General features: G+C 39.2%; 1 protein-coding gene across 2 annotated transcripts in view; it reads left to right on the forward strand.

The window, feature by feature from the left end:
- PPARGC1A (PPARG coactivator 1 alpha) overlaps positions 1-26,236 on the forward strand; it is a 379,831-nt gene that overhangs the window by 181,289 nt on the left and 172,306 nt on the right. The window contains exon 1 of one of the 2 annotated variants that reach the window (XM_026120507.2): positions 23,855-23,997. The exons of the other annotated variant lie outside the window; for it this stretch is intronic. Within the exon in view, the coding sequence (XP_025976292.2) occupies positions 23,917-23,997 (81 nt within the window). The 5' untranslated portion in view covers positions 23,855-23,916. Of the gene's footprint in view, positions 1-23,854; positions 23,998-26,236 lie in introns of those variants that run through there. 2 annotated transcript variants of the gene reach the window in all.

Raw genomic sequence — 26,236 nt, forward strand, 5'->3', positions numbered from 1 at the left:
GTTCCTGAAAACATTGTCCTGTGTGACTTTCCGAAGTCAGCATGAATACATAATATTTTTCCTATGGAAAGTATAGCACCTAGCACTGTACTGTCTAACTGTGATTATGAACAAGGAGCCCAGGTTTCATGATTCCTAGCTGTCTGCTTCAATCCAAAGGCAATTTTTTTTATTCCTCTGCTAGAAAAGCATCATCTTGAGAAGTATCTTGGATTCTGTCTGCTCTCCTTTTCTCCTTGTTTGGATGGTTTCAAGAGGAACACTTAAATCACCTTCAATATTTGGCTGAAGCTTTGTTTGGAATGTGATTTCACAAGACTTGGCTATAAGTAGTATTTCTCAACATAAATTTTTAAAAAGAAATGGAAGATAGTTCTGAAAGTGGACATTCACAAAGGCATGTAAGAAATGTAACAATGAAATTAATTGCAATCCTGTAGAGTTAGATGGGGTGAGAGGCCTTCTACAAATACCTAATGTATATTAAGACATCATCTTCTTGTAAATATGTATCTCAGAGTTAGTGATCTGTGTTTTAGTTTTGTCCCAGCAACTGGCAAGCTGGATAGTCTTTAGAAGTAGCCAGTTTGTATATACTCTGTAACCCCATTTCCTGATAAGAGAGTACTGCATACCTCTCCCTCAGGACTCCTGCAAGAATACTTTGTAAGGATGATGCAAAATTCTCATCTCTGTTGAAATGATATAAATCCATGGTACGTTGCCTGACCTCTTGGAAGTTTGTCTGTTTTTTATATTTGGTTTGTTGATAGACTTCTAGTTTTGCTTAGAGAAGACTATAGGAAGCAGTCTGTTTTGTGTTGCACCTTTCTTTCTTCCCCTACCGTTTTACTTCAAATGTCCAATTTCACTGGGAGTGTCCTACCCAACTTGCTGGGGGTATGTTTCTTCATCTCCAATTTATCAAGGTTTTTATCTATTGCCTTGTAACATATGGTGCTGATTCTTACTAGACAACGGTGATTTACTGTTTGTAAATGTCTAACTTAATTCTATGTTATTTAGAAATCGGTACGTAATTTGAATTGATTATGTTTCTACGCCCTTAGATCTTTTATTAAAAAAATGGCTGACAGTGGTAGATGAAGATCAAATTTCTCCACTAAAAAATTCTAGTAAGTTGTTCCCCTGGCTGTCCATGTACAGTGATAGCCCCATTCTAAAATGTTCATGTTTCCTCATTACTGGAATAAAACATTGCAGTTTTGATCTTGCTGGTGGTGATTTGACTGGTGCAGTGCTAGTGACTCCTATGGAAATACTTCTGATTTGCATGGAGACTGCAGAAAAGCAGGACTGGTCCCCAGATGGTGGAGAATTTAAAGTCGGGAGCTCAGTTCTTGCCTACTTTGCACAACGTATGGTCTTTTGCAGGATGGGTGGAAAACTTAAGATTCAAGAGAGTGGGCAGTCAGATTTCTGTTTCTAAAAGTGAGATAGCAGGTGGATGAGGACTAGCTACTCAAGTTCCATCCTCAGCTTTGCCCATGACTTCCTCAGAGACTACAGAGTAGTCTCATTTCCATTCTGCAAGACTGGGTTAATAATACGACATGCTTAATTCACAAAGTATTGTTGAAAAGATTGATTGTTTCTAAATACACTGAAGCTAAATGGGAGTATTAATAATTTGAATTTTTTAAAATGTTAGTTTTAGGCCCCTGTGAATGTGTAGTTGATTGATTTGCAGTGAAAAGACAGGTATTTAGAAATTTGGAAATTCTTCCTTGTTCAGATAACAACCATTGTTGTGAAGGAAGATTGAAGAATCTTGGTGTCATCAAGTACAAAGGAAAATTTAATGATTCAGTAAAACCAGAGTATGTTCTTACCTTCAGGGTAGGAATGTAAAGTATTTACTTAAAGTAATTGCAGGAACTAAGAAGGTTTTCGTAAATCCTCAGTTCTTCCGTGTTTACAGTAAATCTGAGGTTGTGATACGATCAGCAAGCTTATTTGTTCCTGAACGCTAAACATGAGTAAAACATAAAAAGGTGTAGTTTTTTCATTCCAGATGTCCAGTGTTCCAACTTCAGTGGAAAAGTCAAAGTGGACAATCCACATAGTATCACATATTACAGAGTCACAGAATTGCAGAATGGTTGAGGTTGGAAGGGACCTCTGGAGATCATCTAGTCCAACCCCCCTGCTCAAGCAGGGTCACCTAGGGCATGTTGCGCAGGATCGTGTCCAGGAGAGTTTTGAATATCTCCAGAGAAAGAGACTCCACAGCCTCTCTGGGCAACCTGTGCCAGTGCTCCACCACCCTCACAGCAAAGAAGTTTTTCCTCATGCTCAGATGGAACTTCCTGAGTTTCAGTTTGTGCCCATTGCTTCTTGTCCTATCGCTGGGCACCGCTGAAAAGAGTCTGGCCCCATCCTCTTGACACCCTCCCTTCAGATATTTAAGCACATTGATAAGATCCTCCTTCAGTCTTCTCTTGTTCAGGCCCAGCTCTCTCAGCCTTCCCTCATGTAAGAAATGCTCCATTCCCTTAATAATCTTCATGGCCTTTCACTGGACTCACTCCAGTCCATCCATGTCTCTCTTGTACTGGGGAGCCCAGAACTGGACACAGTACTCCAGATGTGGCCTCATCAGGGCTGCGTAGAGGGGGAGGATCTCCTCCCTCGACCTGCTGGCAACATTCTTCCTAATGCACCCCAAGATACTATTGGCCGTCTTGGCCACAAGAACACACTGCTGTCTCATGGTTAAATTGCTGTCCACCAGGACTCCCAGGTCCTTCTCTGCAGAGCTGCTTTCCAGCAGGTCAGCCTCAGCATATACTGGTGCATGGGGCTATTCCTCCCTAGGTGCAGGACCCTGCACTTGCCTTTGTTGAACTTCATGAGGTTCCTCTACACCCAGCTCTCCAGCCTCTCCAGGTCTCTCTGCATGGCAGCACAGCCTTCTGGTGTATCAGCCACTCCTTCCAGTTTGATTAGTAATTTATTAGTAATATTTTATTAGTAAAATATTTTAGTAATATTAGTATTATTTTATTAGCAATATTTTATTATAATAAAATATTTTCATTATTAAAATTTATTATAAAATTTATTATAGTAATATTGATTAGTAATTTATTTTGCAGTAAGATGTAGTTGCTTTCTGTACTGAGTATATGCATTTTCATTTTCATGTTTTCCTCCCCTTATGTAAATTTTTAATGTTACGGAGGAATAACACCAGGTGCACCCCTTCCACTTCTTTGTCTTGGATGCAAGTCATTTCTGTAGGTGAGGTCTGTTCCTCTAGAACATCATAGCAGCTGCAGTTTTCAATGCAGTAGGTACAGCTGGTTGCAGAATGCCCCATCTCCCTAGCTCTGTCTGCTCTAGCTGCTCAAGTGACTAGTCATCAGAGATTTCAAGTACTCTTCATGGACCATGTGACCAAAAAGGCAAGGAAAACAGATTAGCTAAGTCATTTCTTAACCAAGCACACTCAAGTGCTGCAGGATCTTAGAAAGATGTTAGACAGCCTTGGTCTCAGACCTATGATTTTTCTTTTCATTCCTTTTGAGAGTGCAGAGTTAATGTCCTCTGGTTAGAAGCCCTTCTTGTCTCCTCAGTCTGATTCTCTGATCTTCTATAATTTTTCAATTTTCTTTCACCTTGGATAAGAAGAATCCCAAACATCAGCCATACCAGTTGGTTTCTGTATGGAAAACCATTCAGAAGCAATGGAGCTACTTGTTACAACACAGAAATAACCCAGAATTCTTGCTTATCTGAAGCAAGCAGAAACGTTGTGTTACAAAATGGAGGTTCTATTTCACAGAGCAGACTCTGATGCAGCATGATAAAATACATGCTTTGTACCAGATAACAGGCATTTCAAACTCAGATAAGGACATTTGCAATGTGTCACAAACACACATCACAGAAATGCTAGAGATCATTGATTTAAATTTTCTCGAAGATGTGGATACTAGGTGTATAGCTCAAAAGTTGAACAACTTCTTGAAAGTCTTGCTCAGAATTTAGTGGGTTATATGTATTATACTTTTATGAAACAGCTGAAATGAGAGGTGGACACTTACATTTTCATTTTTTCTAGAAAGGTAACACTGAGAATCTTGAGGAGCAACTGAAAACTGTATCAGTATCTTCACTTTCTTATGCCTTGTCTGGAACCTTTGTTAGAAAGGAAGAAATTGTTTGATTGAAAAAAGAAGACTACTTCTGTATAAGCAGCTGGTTCTAGGACCTTTTTTTCAAGCTTTTTTTCAGCATTCTAGAATACTTAGTTTTATTTCTTTTCCATCATAGCTTTATTCTTTAGGATTTCTGCTGTTGCCTTGGATGGCTGAAGACCTTGAAAGATACTTACTTGTGATATTTCCAAGAGAAATCGAAGTAGAAAATGTAAGAAATATCACAAGAAAGCCAGTTTTCACAAAAATTCCTGTAAGTTCATATGGATTCAAAGGGATTTGTTTGTTCAGATTGCATTTAAGTTCTTTGGTGATTGTTGATTGAACCAAAGCTCAGTTCTGAACTCTTCTGCTGCTCTTCTCTTCCTAGTACTTATTTTCCTTAACATGCTTTCTCTTCCAACTTCCTGAAGAATTTCGTTTTAAGGATATAACTAATTTTAGACCTGCGGTGCTCATCTGAAATAACAGACGGTGTAGTGCAAAAGCAGGAGACTAAACTTGTTAAAATTCTGGAAACACACTACTGTCTGTTCTTCCATTAGTGAATCTACAGAACTCCTCTTAAATTTACCCAAAGTCTGATACAATAAACTTAGTATGTTATCACATTTGTAAGATGGGATTGTCTATATATTAAGTTTTAGTGCTGTAGACAATGTAATCAAGTCTTATTTGTAATGAAAATATGAAGAGGTATTTCAGTGCTGGGCTAAGGGATGTGATGAACTTCTCAGTTTCTGAAAACATTTAATCACACAGAATTTTTCCTCCAGGAATGGGAATATCTGGTGGCCAAAGACATAGGGAGGGCATGTTAACAAGTGCTAGTACAGGAATAAATCTGCTGTAATCTTTACTGAAGAAAGTAGTATCTAATGATCCTGTTATTAAACTAAAAACAACCTGAACGATTTTATGACAGTTACAACCATGTTAAATTAAAATATGTACCATATGCATCTATTTATGTTAAAGCAGCATGCACTGAAATCCTTCATAAATGAATACCTGATAAAGAATACATTGACTGTAGAAGGTTATACTCCCCATAGGTCATCACTGTTGTTACACAAGGTACGTCTGCTAATAAGGCTGTTTCATGTTCATCTTGGATATTTTTAGCCTAACAGGCCATTTTCTAAGTTAGGGGCTATTATTCCTAGCATGTCAATAAACCAAACTGAGTGAAAAATTACTGTATTGGAATGACTTCCATTTAATTTGCCACATAAAAGCGTGTGTGGGGCAGAGAACTGCTGATTCCTCACATTGTCATGTTTGTAGATGGTTACTGTTGTGGTATCAATGCCTGAATTGAAAAAGAGATTTTATCAGGTTTGATATGTCTATGGATCATACACAAGGACAGATCAAAACCCCAGGTACTTCATCTGAGAGGATAAATTTATGAAAATTCCATGGCCTAGAAAAGGTAAAAATCCTGCAGTTAGGATTACCTAAAAATCCTAATCTCAAAATAAGGTACCAGTAGTGTTATAAAAATAAAGTACCAGTAATGTGTGTTTATTGCCAGGTTTTTGATTGGGACTTCGGAGTAGAATGATACATTTGTGTTGTCTCAATTTCGAACTAAAAAGAGGCAGAGATGTGAACATAATCAAAGAATGCTGTAGCCTTAAAAGTGTGAAGAGAAACTTAAACTTTTCAATCTTTGATTATTTTAAGCATTAGAGTGAAACTCAGCACTTGTCCTATTTTCTGTGATCCACAGTATCTTTTGCACTCTGAACCTCTTATATTGCTACAAGAACATCAGCTGCTTTGCGTCCCTTGCTGATTCTGCTATCACAGCCATTTTATACCAGTGTAGCACATGCATAAGGAAAGTTGTATATGTAAAAGGAAAATCAAGTCCTTTAGTTTGTAAGTCATGAACTACTTGCTAAATGCATATGACATATGTCATCTGGAAGCTAATTTCTTCCAGGTGCCAGTGTTATTGGGGTGCACTGTGGCTAACCACAGCTGAATTTAACAACTCAGTTCCAATGAAGTGAATGGTAAGACTCATGAATCTCTTTTCAGAAGTTACTGGTTCTTTGAAAGGCAGCAGTTGGTGCAAGAATAAAAAATAAAGACAGTATCTCGTGAAGGAAAGAGATGTATCATAACTAACTTCAATGAAATATAAGGACCATTATCCTGAGTCAGATTCCAACCAGAAACAAGCCAAAATGGTTTGACAAAGTGTAGTTGTGTCTCTAAGCAGGAGAATTTAGAGATGTTCCTGTCAGATTTGTTGTCCAATGTATGTCTAGGCATATCTCTCCAAGATGATACTTTGAGAATGAGAGAGTAATGCCAACTGACTGGATAGGAAATGACAATATTTGACATCACTTCTGCTAATATTACCTGCCAGAAAGGGACACTGGGGAATGATCTCTCTATCTATCTAGAGCTTGAATCAGAATCCTAATATTGATCATGCTTGCTCCATTTGCCATTTCTGTTAGCTGCCCTTATAGTTTATTTCTCCCTCGTACTCAATTTCATAGGTCACTGTCTGATCCTATATGTTAAATTTAATGTTATACTATTATCTTTATAATCATAAAGTCCCCCTTATTATGCAGGAAGCACCCACAAGCACCAGCTTAATATGGAATTTTTAAAAAATGTGATCAATATCTCTTGCATAATTTTGTCTGCTGGTAGTCTATGTATTTCCCCCCCCTTTTTCTTTTACTGAAAAAAATACCAATTTAATCATGAAAAATACAGCTTTTTTGACCAACATTTTGCAATTTTGTGGCATTTTCTAATAGCCTATCTCATGCCTCTACCTGTAGAATTAAAATGTGATGTTGAGCAAGCATTCAAGAGAATCTGTTTTTATCAGGAGTCATTTTCCTTTCTCAGATTTAACACATGGGACTTACACACTTATCTGGCAAAACTGTTTATTCATATCCATATAACTGTGGTAGGTTAAGTTTAAAAAGAAAAACTAGCACACACAACTCTCAGGATCTGAGGTCTGCCTAGTTTGTTGTGATTTCATAAAGCCTTCTGAATTTTTAGAAAGCATGCAAAGAGCAAGGCTATGAGGGCTTTTTTAACATCCCCCCCCAATAAGCCACATAGTGTTGGCATGATTACTACCTTTTGCAGATAAAATTTATTGAAAAAATGGAAAAAATACAAAAGTGAGGCAAAGTTTGTTTGTATATTGTTTCTGTATATTAACATTGTCTTACCTTCATTAGGTCTTCCCCTCTCTGATGTTTGTTATCTAATAGAAAGCCAGCTTTTCTTTTGCTACACAAAATGAATGAAATTCCTCTAGGCAGAATATGCTTCACATTCCCATGCTCGTCCTCGCAGTTCTTTCATGCACCCATTCAGGTCTGGGACCATGTCTCTCAGGAGCAGGTGACTGGAGCTGTACTCTGGTTTCCAGAGGATGTCTCACCAGAGCCTTGTAGGAGCCTTCTTGCCCATCCCTTTTTGCTTGCCTTACTGTTACTCTCTTAAACCCATCTTCTCCTTTTTAACTGAGGAGTTCTTATATAGGCAATAAAAACTGCCAAAGTCCAGGTAGTTGAGATTGCTATTTTGTCTTGAAAATTTGCTATCATATCAAAGAAAGTTATTAGCCTGGTTCAATCTGCTTTTGGTAAATCCATATTGACTTTGCTGCCATTTTCCATTTGTCTACACATCTTTTAAGTATTCCTTCCTGAAAAAATTTTCCAAAGCCTTGCATGTTAGTGTGATCAGATGAAAACAGGCTTGTATTTGCATGAATCACTTTCCCCTTTCTGAAGTACGTAAGTCATTTTATCTGCTAATCTTCAGTCATATGGTTCCACCCTGGCTTAATCATTTGTTTAGATGCCCAACCTATAATTTTGTGTGCCAGTTCTTTCAGAATTCGGGAGCTGTGATTATCTTGTTCTCCTGACTTGAAGGAATTACGGAAATGGAGTTTTGCTTCCACTTCAGATTTGATCATTTCCATTTTTATACCCTCACTTACAATATGCGTAACTGCTTTTGCCCATATCACCATCAGTGCCAACATCTTCATCATCGTTTAATTTTGTTGCCAGCGTTAGCTGCTCTTTTACCTCCTCCCTGTTGTCACTGCATAGTTGCCCAGTCTAGTCCAAAATGTTTATACAATGTCACCATTAAAAGTGGAATTCTAAAAAAAAGAGCTCCTAGTTAACCTGCTTTCATGAAAGTCAATAGTAAAATTCCCCATGTGCTCCCAATGAAATTTTGTATCAGCCTTATTGTGCTCTCTGAGGAAAATAAAGGCAAAAGGCATAACATTTCAATCGATGTTTAAAAAGAGTAGTCTTCAAAACTGTTTAAGTGGAAACAGCCCCAAATAATCATTTAATATTTCTGCAAAAATATGTTTTGTCATCATTTTATTTTTTTTGAGGGGAAAAAATCATGAAATAGTATTTTCAGAGGAAGAAAATTTCACCCAGACGACGTTGGCCTGCTTGTAGAATCTTGCGCTCTCAGCTTTCTGTATACATGCATCACTGTTTAACCTCAGATACTGCTTCGCTGTAAACTTTTATTTAAATGACTGCATTGTGCAGATGATATTTAAAGTATATGCATTCTGAGGCTGGAAGTGTGTGCTTAGACTATTAGCTCTGTAACAATGGAGAGCCAAATCTTGCATTCTTTATTGGGACTACTCACAGAATCCTCAAACGACTGGTCACTCAGCCTGTTAGGATATATGTTTCAAAATATCTCTTCATTAACAAACACAGAATTTACCTGGCAATAAAAGATATCTTTGTATCACCCATAGTCACAATAATGTTTATTTAAATATTATCTGATTCCCTCAGCACTTTTATTATTTACCAATAGAAAAAATGACACCATTACTTTTCTTCTGAATTTTTAAAAATGACAATAGTGCAATTAAATTACTGAATTCATTTATATTTAATTGTACTTTTGCTTTTAATGTGCTATTTCTTTCCGTGACTGTTAGTTTTCCATGCAACATAAGAAAATCTAAAGCTATATTAAGGAAATATATTACATGGGCAAGACAAAGTCTCATTAGTGTTATTTATGGCATGCTGAAACCTCATTAGGAGAAGGTATGCTGGATTCAAAAATGCATTACTGAGAATGGTTTTTTGGGGGGGTTAGGAGAGAAATTGCTTTTATTGTGTTTCTTTATCACATACAGAGTGGTTAGTGGACATTTTGGTTTCTTAAAGCATAAAATAAATTAAGATAGAAGAAAAAGAGTAATTAATCTAGTAGTAAGTGTAACCTCATTACAGATTGAGAATAGCCTGCACATGGTCACAAGGAGTTTCTGTTTACTATTCACCTTAGTTTCAACTAACCATTAATTTTTAACTTCTTTCACTGGAGGTAAAAAGCGATATTTTTCAGCGTAGTAGTTTGCATCTTAAGCAGTAATAATGTGCTTTTAGTGCACTTCAGACCAGGGATGAGTGAAACTTGAGGTGTGGAGTCACAAATAGCCCAATTTAGGTAGTAGTATTTGCTCTAATGAGAGCTATATATCCAGTCCTGCGTAAATATTGTTTGGTAGGCATACAAGGAAACCATTATTTGCAAGTAAATGAGAACAAAAGGAGAGTCCCTGAATTGTCAATCTCGGGCAGGAAAGTCATTTTGTGTGGGCAATATCCTTCCCCAGGTTTGCATCGCTGCCATTACTTACTAGTGACTTGAACAGCCATGAAATGAAATCCCTCTTTTCCCACAGACCTTGATCCCTGATACCGTTGGTGCAAAACAGATGCGAACAGTTAGTTCCCCTCTTCATTTGTTCCCTGCTGCAGTTGGTCACTGTCAGCTCTGTTCCACAGCTGACAAACTCTTTTACGTTGGTGCTTCACAAGGCTGCCTCTTGACAGCAATGTTACCTGGTAGCCACACACATTGTTTTGACTTATTATGCCAAATCCACTTAACGCTAACACTGTGCACAACTGCTTTGATGGTGCGTGTATATTCAGACTTCCTATGTTATGTCTGTTGTTAAAATGTGAGTACCTGCGGGGCTCTTTAAAAATAATAAAAAAATCTATTCTTCTAGTAATAGTTCTTTTTAAAACCACTCCACATGTGACATCTGTGGTGGCAGCTGTAACATTTATGAATGAAGAAGTGCTGTGTGGTTTGCGATAGGAACTTAGGAGTATGTGGTGACTTCTGATCTAGGCCAGGTCAGCTCAGTGAATCCAAAAATATTGCACACAGTCTCTCCCTATATATTTTAACAAAGTGTTCCCCCTTAGCATTCCTTTCTTATTTAGAGGGCCTTAAATGTTGAGATGTTACTTTATGACAGGGTCACATAATTATTATAAATATAGTTAATTATTTTATATATAATTATATATAATACATATATTTATTATTTATTATAATTATTTATATATTATATATAATTAATAAATATATAATTATATATAATATATTTTATATAATTAAGTTGACATATGACTAATTTGAGGGTCTGTCATTGGGCTAAATCCTTACTTTCCCTAGTACATTGAAAAGGTTTATGGGGACCTAGTATTAATCTAGATGCCGTCCCTTTCCCCCGTCCCCTCTCCTTATAGTCACTGAAGCCGTGCCTCTTTGTCTTCTCCTTCTGGCTATGGTGTATGTTGTAGCATGTTTACTGTAGCACCTAGATGCTACATCTGAAATGAGAACCCTACTGAATTCTTCTCTGTGCTAATGGGAGGTAATAAGTAGTTTTTGCTTAAGAGTGATCTATTTAAATAGACAAAATGAATGGGAGGAGGGATGGAGGAAAGCATGCAGGCAAAACAAGTAAAATGATGATTTTTAGAATGTATGTCAAAGCTGCCTTCTTTTTCTATTACTTTTCTTCTTTCAAAAGGTTTTGGGAGGAGATGAGAGAGAGAGGGAGTATATCTCGCTATGGGGATACCAGAGAAATGAAAAGGTTGGAAGGGAATCAGGAAGAAGTTTTAAAAAAAACAAACAAAAAACAAAAAAACACCCTATGAAGGAAATGGACTGCAGGAAATGGTTCTGCAAATTACTGATCAGAAGCGGAGAACGTGTGCAGTGAGAGCCACAGAAGGTAGCTAGTTTTACCTGATACTGTCATTGTGCCAAGGGCCCAGCTAGAGCTGACCTCCTCTTCCCTGAGCAGCATCAGAAAGTGCTACCCATCAAAATGAGGCTACTTTGCTGTCAACACGCACGTGTATATGATCTCAGTTCAGTCGGAGTATCTTGCTATAAGTCTGCTTTTTTAGAGAAAAAAGTGCAGAAAAGAGAACAAAAGAAACAGCCCTAGAAGGGAAGGACAAATAGAATTCATCCATGAAAACCAAAACAAAACAGGGTATTTCAAATACAGAGAGAAAAAGAGGAGCAGATAAAAGCAAGCAACAGATAAGTATCCCTTGGCTTCCTTCAGCAGTGTCTTTCTGCTTCACATATGTGAAGGAAAACAAGGAAGACGAATGCTGTTCTTGCACCTTGGGGATATCAAAGCTTGGGGTCTGAGGCTTGCTGGCACACATGGGATAAACCATCTTAGTTGTCTTTTTTCCTTCTGTAATGCTGCTGTTCTATCCTCTGTGGAGAGGAAATTCTGACAAGGTCTTGTCCTCCCTCCTCCATCCCTGCCCTGTGCACTCTCTCCATATTGCAGCTGTGATGACGGACGTGTCTCTCTCCTCCTTTTCCAGCCTGCTCTGTGCTCTCGCTCACCAAGTAGATTGACCAGTGCAGCATCTTGTTGACAAAACGAAATGAAGAAGCCTTACTAAAAAAACTACTATACCACATTCAAGCCATGGATTCCCTGCAGCTCTGAAACCATGAGCTGCACCTCCCATTTGAGGTGGGATACGGTTTGTATTTAAGTACCATCCACTTGTAAGGAGAAGAGGAGGTCTGAATGCTGTGGGAGTGGACAGGGTGGCAGCCATGTCGGTGTTATCTCTATCTGTTTGTAGCTGTCACATGGGATTTAGGCAAATTACTTGAGAAGTCATACTGGTCTCATTCAAGTCCATGTGAATCTTGCCAGGGACTTTATAGGGGTTCAATTTCATAATTTTTCAAAGTCCCATCTATCCTCTCTCATTTGGAAATGATACAGCTAACTTCCTTGGTATGGAGAATATTAGTTCTGCCTTCTTTCATGTTTATAGTGTGTGGAGATATCATTATAATTGCCAGTTTAAAACATGCCTTTAATAATAGTCCTTAATAACACCACAATGTAAGAGTAGAGAACGCTAAAGATAGAAAACTCCAAATGCCGTCGTACTGATGAACCTAGGAACGCTCTGTGTCACTAAGATATGTACTTCTGTCGTGGCCACTTGTTTGTTCATGTATTGTGATAGAAGTGAGCAAAGAAAACACATACCCTAGTCATAGTGCTCTTACTGCTAGCTGGGCTTCTCTTTTGGGGAAAAAGGGATAAACCAGGATTTCTTTTCCATTCATTTTTGGAGCATTTGCAGCCTCAACTAAGGAAAAAAAAAAAAAAAAAAAAAAAAAAAGGAATAATTTTCAAGTGCAGCTAAATTGCTGGCAGACCTTAACACTTTCACAATAATCGTCATATTGAGGGCTGGTATCACATGCAGATTTACTGCCAGTACTTATGCAGAGGCTTACTTTGTAAAGAAAAGCAGGCACATTTCGTTCCAGTTTGACTCTAAAGAGGACATGAGAGGAAAATGACAATGAATTTGATTTTTTGCTTTCTTTGCTTTTCACAAAATGAAGGTCTCTCCTTCAGCAGCATAAAAGGCTAAAAGAACTTGCATCTGTCACTAGAAAACCTGTTTCAAGATTTGATGCAATATATTACTTTAAAGATTTATACCATTTTCTCCTCTTCTGTGCTGTACATTGTTAGTGTTACTAATCTTCTAATATGGAAAATAGAGCAAACTATTTGTTGCTCAAGTATCCGTGATGGTTAGTGAGAAATTAAGAAAGGTCTGAAGATGTATGGAAGTTCTCCACCACTTCAGCATTGATCGGGTGGAGAAGCGAAGGATTATTAGTTTGCAGGAATGCCGGCTTTTTACCACATGCCTAAATAAAGGCAGGATATAATAAATGATAGTGAGAAAGAGAGAGTGGATGTGCATGAAAGACAAGGCTCTACCTTGCACACGTCACAGGAGCCATTGTCCCTTTTATAACTGCAAAATGAAAAATAGCTATTTGTGACCTTACCGAGTTCAACAAGCTTGTTTGTTAAACATAAAGTAGTTTTGTTGAAGCCAAACGCTGTTCTTTCTTACTGTAATTTTTATTTCAAAGAATAATTTTCAAAGAATTTAAGAGCAGTCAAAGCTTAGCCAAGGATTTAGGGAAAAGAAGAGGGCTGTAAAATAGTTGCAATTCCCATGAAGCACTGTGCTCTCTGGGGGGGTTAGGTGAATGGTGAGCCTACCCAAAAGGACAAAGCAAAATAGGTTGATCTGATCAAATAAAGCTTAAATACTTGGCCAGTGATACAAAATTGTTTTTTTTTTTTTAACCAATGAAAATATAACTTTTATGGAAAAAATGCATTTCTGATAAAAGATGGTTTTTTGGAGAAGTCACAGCCAATTTCTGCTTAGACCTTGTGGCAGTTGCAGTGTGCTTGAGGAGGGGCCTTCCTCTGTTGGAAGGCCTGGGTTTATTCTTGCTGTTGGAGGGTCTGAGCCAGGTCAGACTAGGACTGAGAGTCCGCAGGTGGCTGCCTGCAGCTTTGGGACTGACCTTTGCCTCCACTGGGCACCCAGCTTCCGAGCAGACCCAACAGCTCCAACCTGTGCTACTGTTTGCTAAAACCGAGGATGATTTCATTGTTCTGGGCAACGTCCTGTTAGCTCTGCAAGGAGCAGCAGGGACTATGTAGAAAGACTTCAGAGTCTTTTGGCAATTAATGGTTTTCCGTAGCATTTTCAGTTCATTTTCTCTATTTTCAGCAGTATGACCTAAAGTTATATCACAGGGGAAAAAACAGATGGGCTTTCCCTTTTACTCTTTTTTTGATTTATAAATAGATCCTTTTATTCAGGTCTTCTAGTCTGTATGGAATCATAAAAATTAGAAATGAAAGGGACTTATTAGTCCATCTAAGCCATCTCTCTGCTGGTGAAGGATTGCTCTGTCTGTAAACACATCATTCTTTCTGTACCCTAGTTTTATATGACACAGTTGATAAGAAAAGACCAAGGATATTCAGCAGGGTATTCTTTCTGATGTATAATTTTAAAGGTATATTGTTTCAAGATCAAAGCCAGTGTCATTCATTTGTCTTCTGTAGGTCCCAGTATCAGCAATCTTATTTAAGTCCTGAAGTGGGGCCTGAGTATAATGCATTTACTTACCTGGCATCAGAAGGAATATTATGCTGGTTTTGAAAGGAGCTTAGACGAAATGGAGATCTCAGGTCAGTTGCTGCCTCTGCTGACTGGCCTGGAAGCTGTGGCTGCTAACCCAGGTCAGGGACTGCAATAGAGAAGCTTCTTTTAGCACATGTTATTTAGTAATGTAATATCCTATACAAAGGCCAGTTATTCAAGCTGTAAATGGAAGAGCTGAATTGCTCCATAAATTTGAGGCTTATTGACGTGAGTTGCTTCTAATATTTCTATAGGGAAAAACCCACTTATTGATTACTTGGGGCACTGTCTTACTTCTGACATTAATTTAGTTGCAGATTAGGTAGGAATGTATTACTTTCATAAAGATCCTGAGCGGTTGGAGGCACGCAGTGAAACTGAAGTACAAATACCAGCAGACTGTATGGCTCATGACACTGTCTGAAATAGCAAGCAGCACCAGTGAACTGGCACACTTTCAGTTCCGTTTCCACTGAGAAGGGTTATTACAGTAACAAACAACAGGTACTGCTCTAACGAAACAGATCTCTTATTCCAGCTGCTCAGGGATCATCCTCAAAAGTCTACCTCTAGGTGCTTCAGAACGAATAAGGAGGCTTCAGCCAAGGAATCGGGCTAGTTTATGTCCAGCACCGGAATAGATGGCACAAGGGATTAACAAGAGCAAGTGCATGAAGCTAACTATAATCTCGGTGGGAAGTATTAGCATTGCCCAGAAAGGGTATCGGTGGCAGTACAAATCTCCTGAGAGAGTTCAGGAAAGGGCAGAGTGAGATTAAGGCCATCTCGCTGCATTAGCTGGAAACAGTGGCCGTGCTGCAAGTAGTAGGAATGGGGAGTGGATTGTTCTTGCCTTGTTTAGCCTCTCCTAAATCTTTATGACGAACGTGCTTTGCTGGAGTCGGACAAGAAATACTGATGAGCTTTCTTGATGTGGCAGTGGGCACTAGCATCCTCTTTTGTATTCCCAAAACCAGTTCTGGTTTATTGAGAAGTGAGGCAGCGTCTTCAACTTTATCCATCCTGTCCACGCGAAGGAAAGTTAAATCTCCCAGAGTCCATCACAGCGTGAGTGACGGCATGTGTTCCTGTTCCACTCCGATGCATGTCGTTCTCTGTCTTCACAAGCAGAAAGTGATATCTTCTGGTCTCTGGTGTGGGACATTTGATCCCTTAAACTCTGCTGTTCCTAACAGAATTCCTTCAAGTCCTGTCAAAGCGGGAATGCTGACCCAGAGGCAATCGCAAGAGCTTGTTTTCAGCTTCTTTGGGCAGTACCCAAGAATTCAGGATCTGCCTTGCTTGCAGACTGAAAAGATGTAACTGATAACGTAGGATTAATGGAGTCTTTGTTTAGGTGAAAAGGGTACAAATGGGGAAGTAAGATTCATTTCTGATGTTTACCCTTCACTCTGTATGCACTAAGGATTTTAAATGCAGTAAGAGTGTAGCCATTCTAAATACTGAGAATGCACCGACTCCAAGCTGAAATTTTTTCTCCTGTATTACTTGAATCAGGATTGGTACCTGCCTACAGAGGTAAAACAGTAGAGTCCAATGGTGGTTTATAGGGACATAGGAATTGCCGTGCTTCTTCAGTTCTTTAATCCATCTAGACCAAAGCATGGTCTCTGAAAGTGGCTGGCATCAGATGTTTCCAGTAAAGGGCAGTGGAGGGTGCGGTGAGCTTCAGAGTAGTCAGACTTGCCGGTTATGCCAGACACATTATGTCCAATGCAAATAGCTAACTCCTACAAACTGATATACACTGTGAAGCATGAATTTTTGTCAGTGGTATCTGCTTTAAGCTTGAATTTCCTATTATTATAGCTGCGCAAACACTTTTAGAAAGTTGATACATTCTTTCCCTCAGGCACTTCTTTCAGCAGTGAGTTCCACTCTCTAATTACATGTTTTGCAAAAAGCATTTGATTTTCTTGGTTCGAATCTGCCACCTTTGGCTTTCATTGAATGTCCTTTCCTTTTTGTTTTGAGAGCCAGAAAGAATGGACCCACTGTGTTTTTTAGAAAATTGTATCATGTCTTGCACTAATCATTTTCTTCCTTAAATAAAAAAATCCCATTTTTTTTCTGTCACTTTCATAGGAGGGATTTTCTGTGTTCTATTTTCATTGCCCTTCTTTGACCTACTTCTCCAAAGGGGAGTGAGGAGCAGTGTATACAGTATTCAACATTAAGCTCGAAGACATATATATAAGCATATTTCCATTATATATTATCTCAGACTTTATTCATCCTTGCATCATGTTTGACCTAAAACAGAGGTCTTCATTAGGTTGTACATAATAACACAGTCCTTTTCCTGAGTAGACAGAGCTTATGTTAACTGTTGATTTCAGTTATTAGCTTTGTGGCATGTCTGCTTATGGGATGTCTGACTCTGCAGGGTCCTTCAGGTAGCCCTGTGCGGCCAGGCTGAAGGGCACGATGCCATCCTGATGCATCTGTGTGACTTCTAGGACTCAAGCCTGTGGCTTTGGATGGAGTTATGCCCCACTGGGTAGGTCTAACAGGTTACTTGGAGATAGCCTGGGTGTTTCTGTGGGGCACTGCACTTCCCCCAGAAACTTTCCTCACTCTCCTGCTAGTTGTAAGGACTTGGAGAATGAACTGAACTTAAGGACATGTAATCGTTCAACCCCCGTTTCACCGCAGTTGATTATATGGACTTCTTTCATTGTTAAAAAAACCTAGATAATGGATATGTGGCAGGAAGTAATTGATGAGTGGCTGTGTGTTACAGAGGGCATTTATAAGCTGGGGCCTATTAAAAACAGAAATCCTTGCCTTGATTAATTGATATGCTGCATTAAGGGCAGATCCACAGCTGTTACAAAGCTTGAGTGTGATCAGAAGTCTTCTGTTTTCTATTCTAATATCCTGACTATACTGTGGTATTCCTGTCAGATGTCTGATATAACATGCTACAGATGGTAAGGATCCAGAACTACACATAGGCAAAATATCTGTGCATTTATTAGACCATTCAGGGCACTAGGTCATGCTGGCATCTAACTAAACTAGGTGGAAGGACCTTTAGAATATGCAAAATGCATAAGAGTACATCCTCAGTTGATAATAAGGCATTTAGTATACTTTTTAGTCATTCTTGTTAGTGTTTATACTATATTACTATCTGGGTCCAAATCAAAGATCAGGGCACTGTACAAACCTGTAACAGAAAGGTGACTGTTGCCTTTTTGACTCAAGCCCAGAAAATCAAGAGAATTAAGAATGAAGATGAACATTTTTGAGTTAATATTCCATTCTTAACTTGTGTCAAAGCAATTTAGTTGTTCTCCTTCTGCCCCTCCTCCTTGTTCTCCACCTTCCTCAATGGCAGTGTTTAAGGACAGAACTCCCAGCCTTAAATCTGAATTGCCTTCCTTTGGGGTTTTAAGTAAGATGCTGGATATTGCTTTAACATAGGATTTTTGTAGTTTAATTTATTTTGGTTGGTAAAGAATATTCATCACTCATTTAATTCAGAAGGTATCTATTGATTCCTTTCTCCTCATTTGGTATTTTCTGACATTTTATAGCACTTGATATTGATTTATACAAAATCCGTAGTCCAAACGTCCCAAGGAGTGCTTTATTCACTTGTCATTTGCTGTTTTTCTTAACTAATAAATATAACGGCTGTGTATATCCACTCTGTCAAGATCTTGTGGCTCTGCTTTCAAAGAGATGACAGGCTGGCACTAACAAATGAGGAGTTCTTGCAGTCAGGAGCTTAGAAGTTGCAAGATAGGCAAGACAGAGAAACAAGGTCCACCTTGACTGCTTAGCAAGACAGAGCAACCTCCTCTACTCAAAGGACGCTTAGGTTAAGGTAGGAAAAATATAACTGCTTCAGCCTTTGGAATGTCACACATTGTGGTACTGTGATGGCAACTTTATTTATAGCTTGTCAACAGGTAATCAATATAAGCAGCACATGCAGCAATACATATGAGAGCAGGTATGTCTAAACTGCGTTGATCTGCCACGTTGTCAACTTGCCAGATGCTAAAGTTAGTTCTGCAGAATTGCAGTAACGTACAGTGACTCCATTAGGAGGGTGGTGCTTTCAGCAAATGTTTTCAGAAGTCTCCCCTTGACTTAATAGCCTAAGCTCTACTTCCAGAAACAATCAGGGAATTTTATGAGCCTAAGGTCAACAGGATTAGATCTCCTTAGTCACTGATAGCTTCTAGAATGTATTTTAAGTTTGGGTTTGAGACTTATGTCCAAATGGTGTTTGTGTCCAGAATCTGACAGCTCAGATAAGAGCTTTCTGTGATCTTTGATGTATGGGAGAAAAAGATTGAGTCCTTTTGAGTTCTTACGAGAAGCATAAGCGCACTCCTGCCTGCGATGTGGCTGGGTCAGTCTTGACCATATGTATTGTACTACAGAGTATATGGGGACAGTATTTAGCAAGACAAGCTGGCTATAGGCTCTGTCCAGGAAAATGCTGATATTGCATATAGCCAGGGGAGGAGGATTCCTCTGCACTGACTTAGCCACTTAGGAATTAGATGTGTAAGTTGGAGTAGTCACCCGCAGTTCCTCCCATTGTCAGCAAAGGCATGTTTTGCCACAGGATGATTTGTTTCAGGCAGTGGTGAGTACCTAGGATAATGTCAGATGAATTGCCCTCTGGAAGTGTCTGCCTTTCTCTCTTGTTTACTAAGGAACCTCACTTGGATGTGGCAGCTCACATTCAGGTGTCAAAAAGCAGATGAGATGAAAGTCACCAGCAGATAGGTAGGATGTCTGAAGTTGGCCTTGTGGATACAACTCACGTTATCTATAGGTCTCCCAGGGACAACAGTGTCAATTACCAGAGCGTATTGTGCTTTAACCTTCTCGACCCAATAGTGTAGGTGCAGCCAATGAGTCTGTAGCTACATGGCAGGCTACACTTAACCTTAATGGCTATACCTGATGATCATCTATACTGTAGATCTCTCAGCTCAGCCCTGGAAAACCTCCACTGAACTTTCAGCTCTGTCCTTCCCTGGAAAATAAGCAGGTATGCAGTTTTGAGTACGAGAGGTCTGACAACCTGCCTGTTTTTCTCTCTCTGGCCTGTTGATACAAGTTCCTAGAAGGACCTGTTCTATAAATAAGAAACATTATGTGAATAGCTTTTATATAGGCTCTGTGATATGACGAAGTTGTACCTTGGATTAGTTCAGGGACAATTTAAGGTTGTCAATAACCAGTGTATAATTGAAAGCCAAGAGGTACTTAAAAAAATTTACCTTAAATGTATTATTATGCAATGGTCCTTCTTGACCTGGGTTGTATTGAAGACATTTATAAAATCTTCTTCAGTCTTTTGTGGGAGTACTAGAGGAACCTTTTGAACACAAATCTTATGCCAACAAGAATTAAGGTGCCAGCCACATGTTTGGCACTGAAGACATACTATGTGCTGAAGTCTTATGTTCAGATATGCATATGGCATATTGACATAAGATGTTTTGCAATGAGAGATCCCAAGGATCTCTTAGTAAGTTTACTAATTCACTCTCTTGTCCTCTGATGATGAAACTCAGAAACTGAGGTTACTGTGAGATTGGGATGGGCATGGCGTGACAGAAAAACCAAGCCATAGCAGGAGTTGTATGCATGCAAGGTGGGTTTAATTCATGTGTAACTGATAACAGATATCAAAGTACAAAGTTTGGTTATGGGAGAAGGAAATAAAATGTGGGTATATGTGGGACAGTTAAGAGAACACAGAGCTTTGAAAGAAATATATGAAAACATGATGGACCCATGCTGTGCTATGTCCAAGCTGACCTCATCACAACTTTTGAAGGAGGTGGCAAAAATTGTTCATATTCATCCTTGCAGCTCTCCAACAGCCATATGAGTTTGTCTGCTGGTATCCAGCATGATGCTGAGTAGCCTCAGAGTGAAGTTTAGTGCTCCATTAAAGATCCTTTACAGCAGTGAGGTCCCTGGGATGCACCTGAATCCTTTCCTGCTTGGTTATGATTGCTGGAGAGCAGATGGCTGACCAAGGAGCTCTGAGCAACCAGCAGGACTTGAGGTGGAGATGTAGCCACCTGACCATATCTAACATAGGTAAAGCTACTGCACATGTGCACATAAGAGCTACATGAGTCTGAGAAATCAGTCCTTACTGAGAAGCAGTATCCATTTCATGTTTTAAGTGTTTTGAAAAATTAAGATCTGACGGGGTAGCAATTCAGCGTTCAGCAAAAAGTTGTATTTTTCTCACTTTGTTTCTTCACACTGCTGGCAGTAGCATGGAGGTATCAGGGTAATAAACTGTGGCTATATTAAAAAAAATTAGCCCTGTGTTTATAGTCAAAACCAACCCTCAGGATGGACTTCTGAAGCATCCTTGTTACTGTGTATTGAAAGATCCATTTATACACTGGTACTTTTCTCACTGTTGGAGATGGAATTGCTGCTAAAGCCTTTTAGACTCAGAGCTGTAATGTCTAGTGATGTTTTGTTCAGGGTAGTGTAAAATCAAGTATGTTCTATGAACTTCAAGCAAGGTGCATTTGAGCTGAGTACTGGATTATGGAGAATGATGTATGGAGCTTCTTTAACTGTGTGGAGTTAGATTTGATTTTTAGCAAATAAGTGACAGATTCATATGTGGAGGAAAATTGAAGTTCTCATCTATATATTGTTTTTATTATGTTTTCTTTGCTTCAGGCTCTAACATATCAAAGACATTGTGGGTGAAAAAAGTACTTTGATTTCCATCAATAAATGTCTTCATATTCTTGCAGCTCATACACAATTGGTGCTATTTCATGGTTGTGAAAAAGACAAGTGAAAGTCATGAAATAATTCATTGCAATCCAGAGCAGCTTAGATTTGAAGCATTGCTAATATTTACAATTATCACCCAGCCCTTTCTGTGTCGCATCCGTCTTAGATTTAGAATTATGCTTCTGGCCCAATAAGAATATGTCAGTATGTTGGTTTGCATCTGTCTTTGCCATATGCAGAGTGAGAAAAGAATTCCTGCTGCTTCCTTTTTTCTTTTTTTTACTGTACCCCTCCAAAATCAGACCAGCTGTTGCCTAGATGCCGTCTCTTGCAAATACTCTTAAAAGAGAGTTTATCTCATCTCAAGGGTTTGCTGTTGCTGTTGTTACAGTTTGTTATTGTCAGACACTGGGAGATACGGTTTGTTGTTACTGGCATTACAAGTGGCCTTTTGTCACCATGCAAATATGGTTCAAATACTCCGTTGTTACTGGGGCAGGTTGGTGGCACTGCTGGGTGTCTTCCACCGAGTACGGGGAAGGCAGCAGGGCCAGCGAATGGAAGTCACCTTTGAGTAGTTCCCCTGTTGTGTCTTAAGTGGAAGTGAATTTTGTCCCCAAGAAAACAGAATTCTGATAAGTACTTTCTTAACAAAAAGTTCCTCTGCGTCTCTTCTGTTGCTAGTCTGATATGTCTCTTTGTGTCTGTGCAAGCATCTGACTCCTTCCTGTGTTTGTACTGGTTTACCTTGTGCTCTCCTGGTCTAAAAATAAAATATCCATATGTGTAATAGAATCTGGTGTTCATGCTTGCTCTTGTTATGTAACACAAGTTCTAAAGTCAAACTGAATGGCCCGAAAACCTTCACCTGACAGTCCATCCCGAGGTCATTTGATTAGTGTAACCATATTTAACAAAAAGGAAAAGGGAGAATAAAAAGAAAAAAAGAGAAATTCTGAGCCTAAAGGATAGAGTCTTACATTATAGGTAGGATGCATATGAGCTTATGCTGAATACCGATTGTCATATTTAGTTTTATGGCATGGATATTGTCAAGCTGTGTAAGGCCCCAAATTTGTGAAGATAGGTATGTGTGAAACCTCAGAAAAACTGAAATGTTTCCAGGAATCTATGAAAAAAATGCAAAGGAAGTGGCTTTTGTTTGCATTTAAACAGCCTTGTGCAGAGTTCGATCTCCACATGTTTCATCCCAGTAAGAACATCTGTGGGTCAGGAAATGGAAATCCCCAGAAGCAAAAATGAACCCAGAAATGATCCCAAATATTCACCGTCTGCTTAGTTACTAAGAATAGTAAATAAACAGTGTGAATGGTGAATGGTCAACAGGGTTTAAAAAAACCTCATCCTAGTAGTCCAAAATCTTACAAATTTTAGAGATGTTATACTATGACTTATTAAATGACAGAGTTCTTTCACTTGCTAGCATGCTTAAACATTAAACTTTCTTTATTTTTGTATTAAGACAATACGTCACAGAAAACAATGTTTTCAGTTTTTCAGTTATTTGAAACTAGCTGAAATCTTGATTTTTCTAAGTGCAGTGAGTTCAGTGGTCTCAGACAATCTGTGATGAATCCTATACTCAAGTAGTAGGAAGGAAGTAGTAGATTCTCTGTATTTTTTTCAGTTTGGTAAGGAAAAAAAAGCCAGTCCATGTTTTAAGGAGTTGATGGGGAGACTAAACTGTCTCTCGGTAAGATGAAAGATAGTTGTGCTAGGTTAAGGAGTGATGAAGAATGTAATAAAGAAAGTCATGACATGTTCAGTTTATGCGGCAGGCATCCTTAGGCGCGATGTGCAAAGAGCAAGCTTGAGCGGTTTTCCTTAGTGTCTTATATTGGGACTAGTTTTTCTGGTTTGGGGCTGAAATACTTGTGTCCTGCTGAACCCGCTTCTGCATTGCTGAACCTGATCTCGGAGAGAGCTCAGCAGCCAGTATGGTAATGAGCCCGTTTCTATCAAAATGGCCTGTATTATTATTCATGTTTATTGGCTGCAGAGTGGTTCATGAAGCACTTTTCAAACAGATACACTGAAATATTTTCTTTTAGACAGACCCAGCAGCTATTTGTGTTTCCTTTGCTTGAATCCACACCCCTGATGCAGTCTTAAATATAATGACACCAAATGAGTCAATTACTGCAATACATGAAATAACGCTTTGGGGAAACGTGTGTGAAAATACTTCTGTGAGTATTACCAATTCTGATATACTTTACATCTAATTAGAGTTATTTCACGTTGTCACCAACACGCTTGCATTACGCTGTGAACTCCCTGGCTGTAGGGATGCGTTCGCTGGACCGGTCAGACCACGTCAGCTCGCGGTCGCACTTTCCCAAATCTTTTCACATGTGGATTCTTCATGTCAACCCTTTCCTTCCCCTCCCTCCCCGCCGCCCCCCTCCCCCCAGCCTGTGGTGTGACATTTTCTTCATGACAGTCTGTCTCTGAACTGCACTTGCTGCTGCCTTGGTAAAGGCTTACAAAGAGAGTATAACAGCCAGTGGCCAATCGAGTTTGTGCAAGCTACATCAGCTATGGATGAAACATCCACAAGAGAGAATAAGGACTTAGAAGAAAACTGGATAAAAGGGCTGCGACGGGAAGCTAGCTGGCAGGTTAGTGATACAAAGACGTATGCTTGAAAGTGGATTAAATCTAAGCACTAAAAATCTCTGAACTTTTTAACCTAAGCATAGGTGAAACATGTATGTTTATTTGTAGCACAGCAATGTCTGAAAGCATATTCCTACGAGTCCAGTTAGCATTATGTTCTTATGTTCTTGGAAAGAATAGTTGTAAGATTTGAAACCCATCTATTCCAAATTACAGGACAAGTAAATAGAGTTTTATAAATCTGTAGACATTACTAAATGTACAGTTGCTTAGTAAAGGTCCTTGCAATAACAAGTTGCAGGTGCATGCTGTAATATCAAAGGAAATACATGGTTTGTGTCTGTATATGTGCAAGTTTATTCCATTAAAAATATAATACAACCGTCATCCTGTTACTTAATTGTGTCATAGTTACTGTAATAAGGGGTTTCTTTTAGCCTCTTTTAATGAGGTAACATCTTTAAATGCACAGTGCATGTTTTCTGTATTATACCGGACTCACAATAGATATGTATGCAATTCAATCCAAAGGCAGGCAGTTTTCATTAAAGTGTGCAGAGCAATAATGTTTACATTATGCAGTACCTTTCTGGAGTTTGCAGAATTAGATACCATTTCAGACCTGCTAAGCCCCACTGAGTGGTTGTGATTGCTCTTTACATTAAATCCTTAGCATCGTCTATGCACTTTTTTCTGCTCTATTGCATTTTAATTAGTCAATCAACAATATTCAAGAGATGTGTCACCAAGTTATTTCTTTTTTTCCCCCTTGCTGCTTCTTACAAGGGATTTTTAAAGAAGACTATTATTATTATTTTGGTGATGCCATTATATAAAATTCAGATAAAGTGGTGATTTGATTTGTTCCTATCAGGTGAAGCTGCGCAAGAGTCCCAGCTTGGTAAGAGTTACTGCAGCAGTCTACATGCTACAATGCATGCTCCCTTCCCCCAGAGGAAAATCTGTTTTAGTTGGATCTCTTCCCCATAACTTTCCTCTAGAGAAGGAAATACAAATCTCTTTTCAGAGGGACATGATATTTCATGTAATACTGTTTGTGGTTTTTGCTGTGGTGGCTTTTTGATCAGCTGTCTGTATCACTAATGAAATGAAATGCAAAATCAGGATATAGTGGGTATAGAAGCTAAATGATCCCTCCTCTCTAGGTCACTGCGGAAGCAGATATGGGCCAAAAGTGCCTGTTGGGTCCAGCGTGCTCAGCTGGAGCAGGGTACATGTGTCAGGATGCAGAGGAGGTGGTCACTGTACAAACACACCATGGGAGACCATCACTGCCCCGAAGAATAGGACTCAACAAGTGGGCGAACAAGTGGAAGAATTGGAGGAAATAGGGAAAGACAGAAGGAGAGGTGGAGTTGTGGAGGGATCTACAGCTAGTCTGTATGCACAGTTAAGTGAACTGGAAATACGTTCTTTTGTTTCTCTGGTTTGTGCTATTTCTGCTAGGTCAGATGAGGGAACAGTGTGTTTAGACAACATGGCAGTGATTTTCCTGTAGCACCTGGCTGGAAAGCAAGTGTGCTCTCACAAGAATTAATTTCTAGTCAACAGCTTCTGCCTTGCTTTTGGGTGAGGGAGCAGGGCACCATTGCAAGATGGCAGTGGCAGCATGATGACTGTATTGCAATGGCTGCCAAGCATGGGAAGAGGACTCAGGTGTTGTACATGTTTTACCTGGAGCCCTGAGATGCGTAAAACTGGGACCTAGTGATCCCTTGACTTACCTCTGAGGAAACAGTGTGCCCTGTTGCCCCTGCACCAGTCTGCTGCCATTCTGCTCCTTCTGAAACACAGAAATACAATTTTTTTTTTCTTATTTGGTACAAGAAAGCGGATGACATGGTTGTAGTTGTTTTGCTCTGGAATTGGATTCCTGTTACATTTGAGTGAGATTTTCAGAGAAGCCCCTGGGAAAGGGTTATCCAGTTCTCATCCAGGCTGTAACTCATCCCGTATTTCTTCTGCAAGGTCCTTAGAAATCCCAGGATAGGGCACAGCATCAGTCTTGAAAGGAACTGAATTAGAGTACGGCAGAGCCAGAGCTCTTCTTCAGTTCTGTCTGCTAGGGAGCTCCAAGGTGATGGTGTACATTCTTTCTTCTTAAATGGGCCAAGTTTTTTTAGAGCCAGGCTCTTACATCCATATTTAGTCTCCTAAATAAGTGTCCTGATTTTCAGAAGTGCTGAGTATCCTGAGAAGCTAACAGACATTTCAGCTTTT

Source organism: Dromaius novaehollandiae, chromosome 4, assembly GCF_036370855.1.
Source record: "Dromaius novaehollandiae isolate bDroNov1 chromosome 4, bDroNov1.hap1, whole genome shotgun sequence".
NCBI lineage: Eukaryota > Metazoa > Chordata > Aves > Casuariiformes > Dromaiidae > Dromaius > Dromaius novaehollandiae.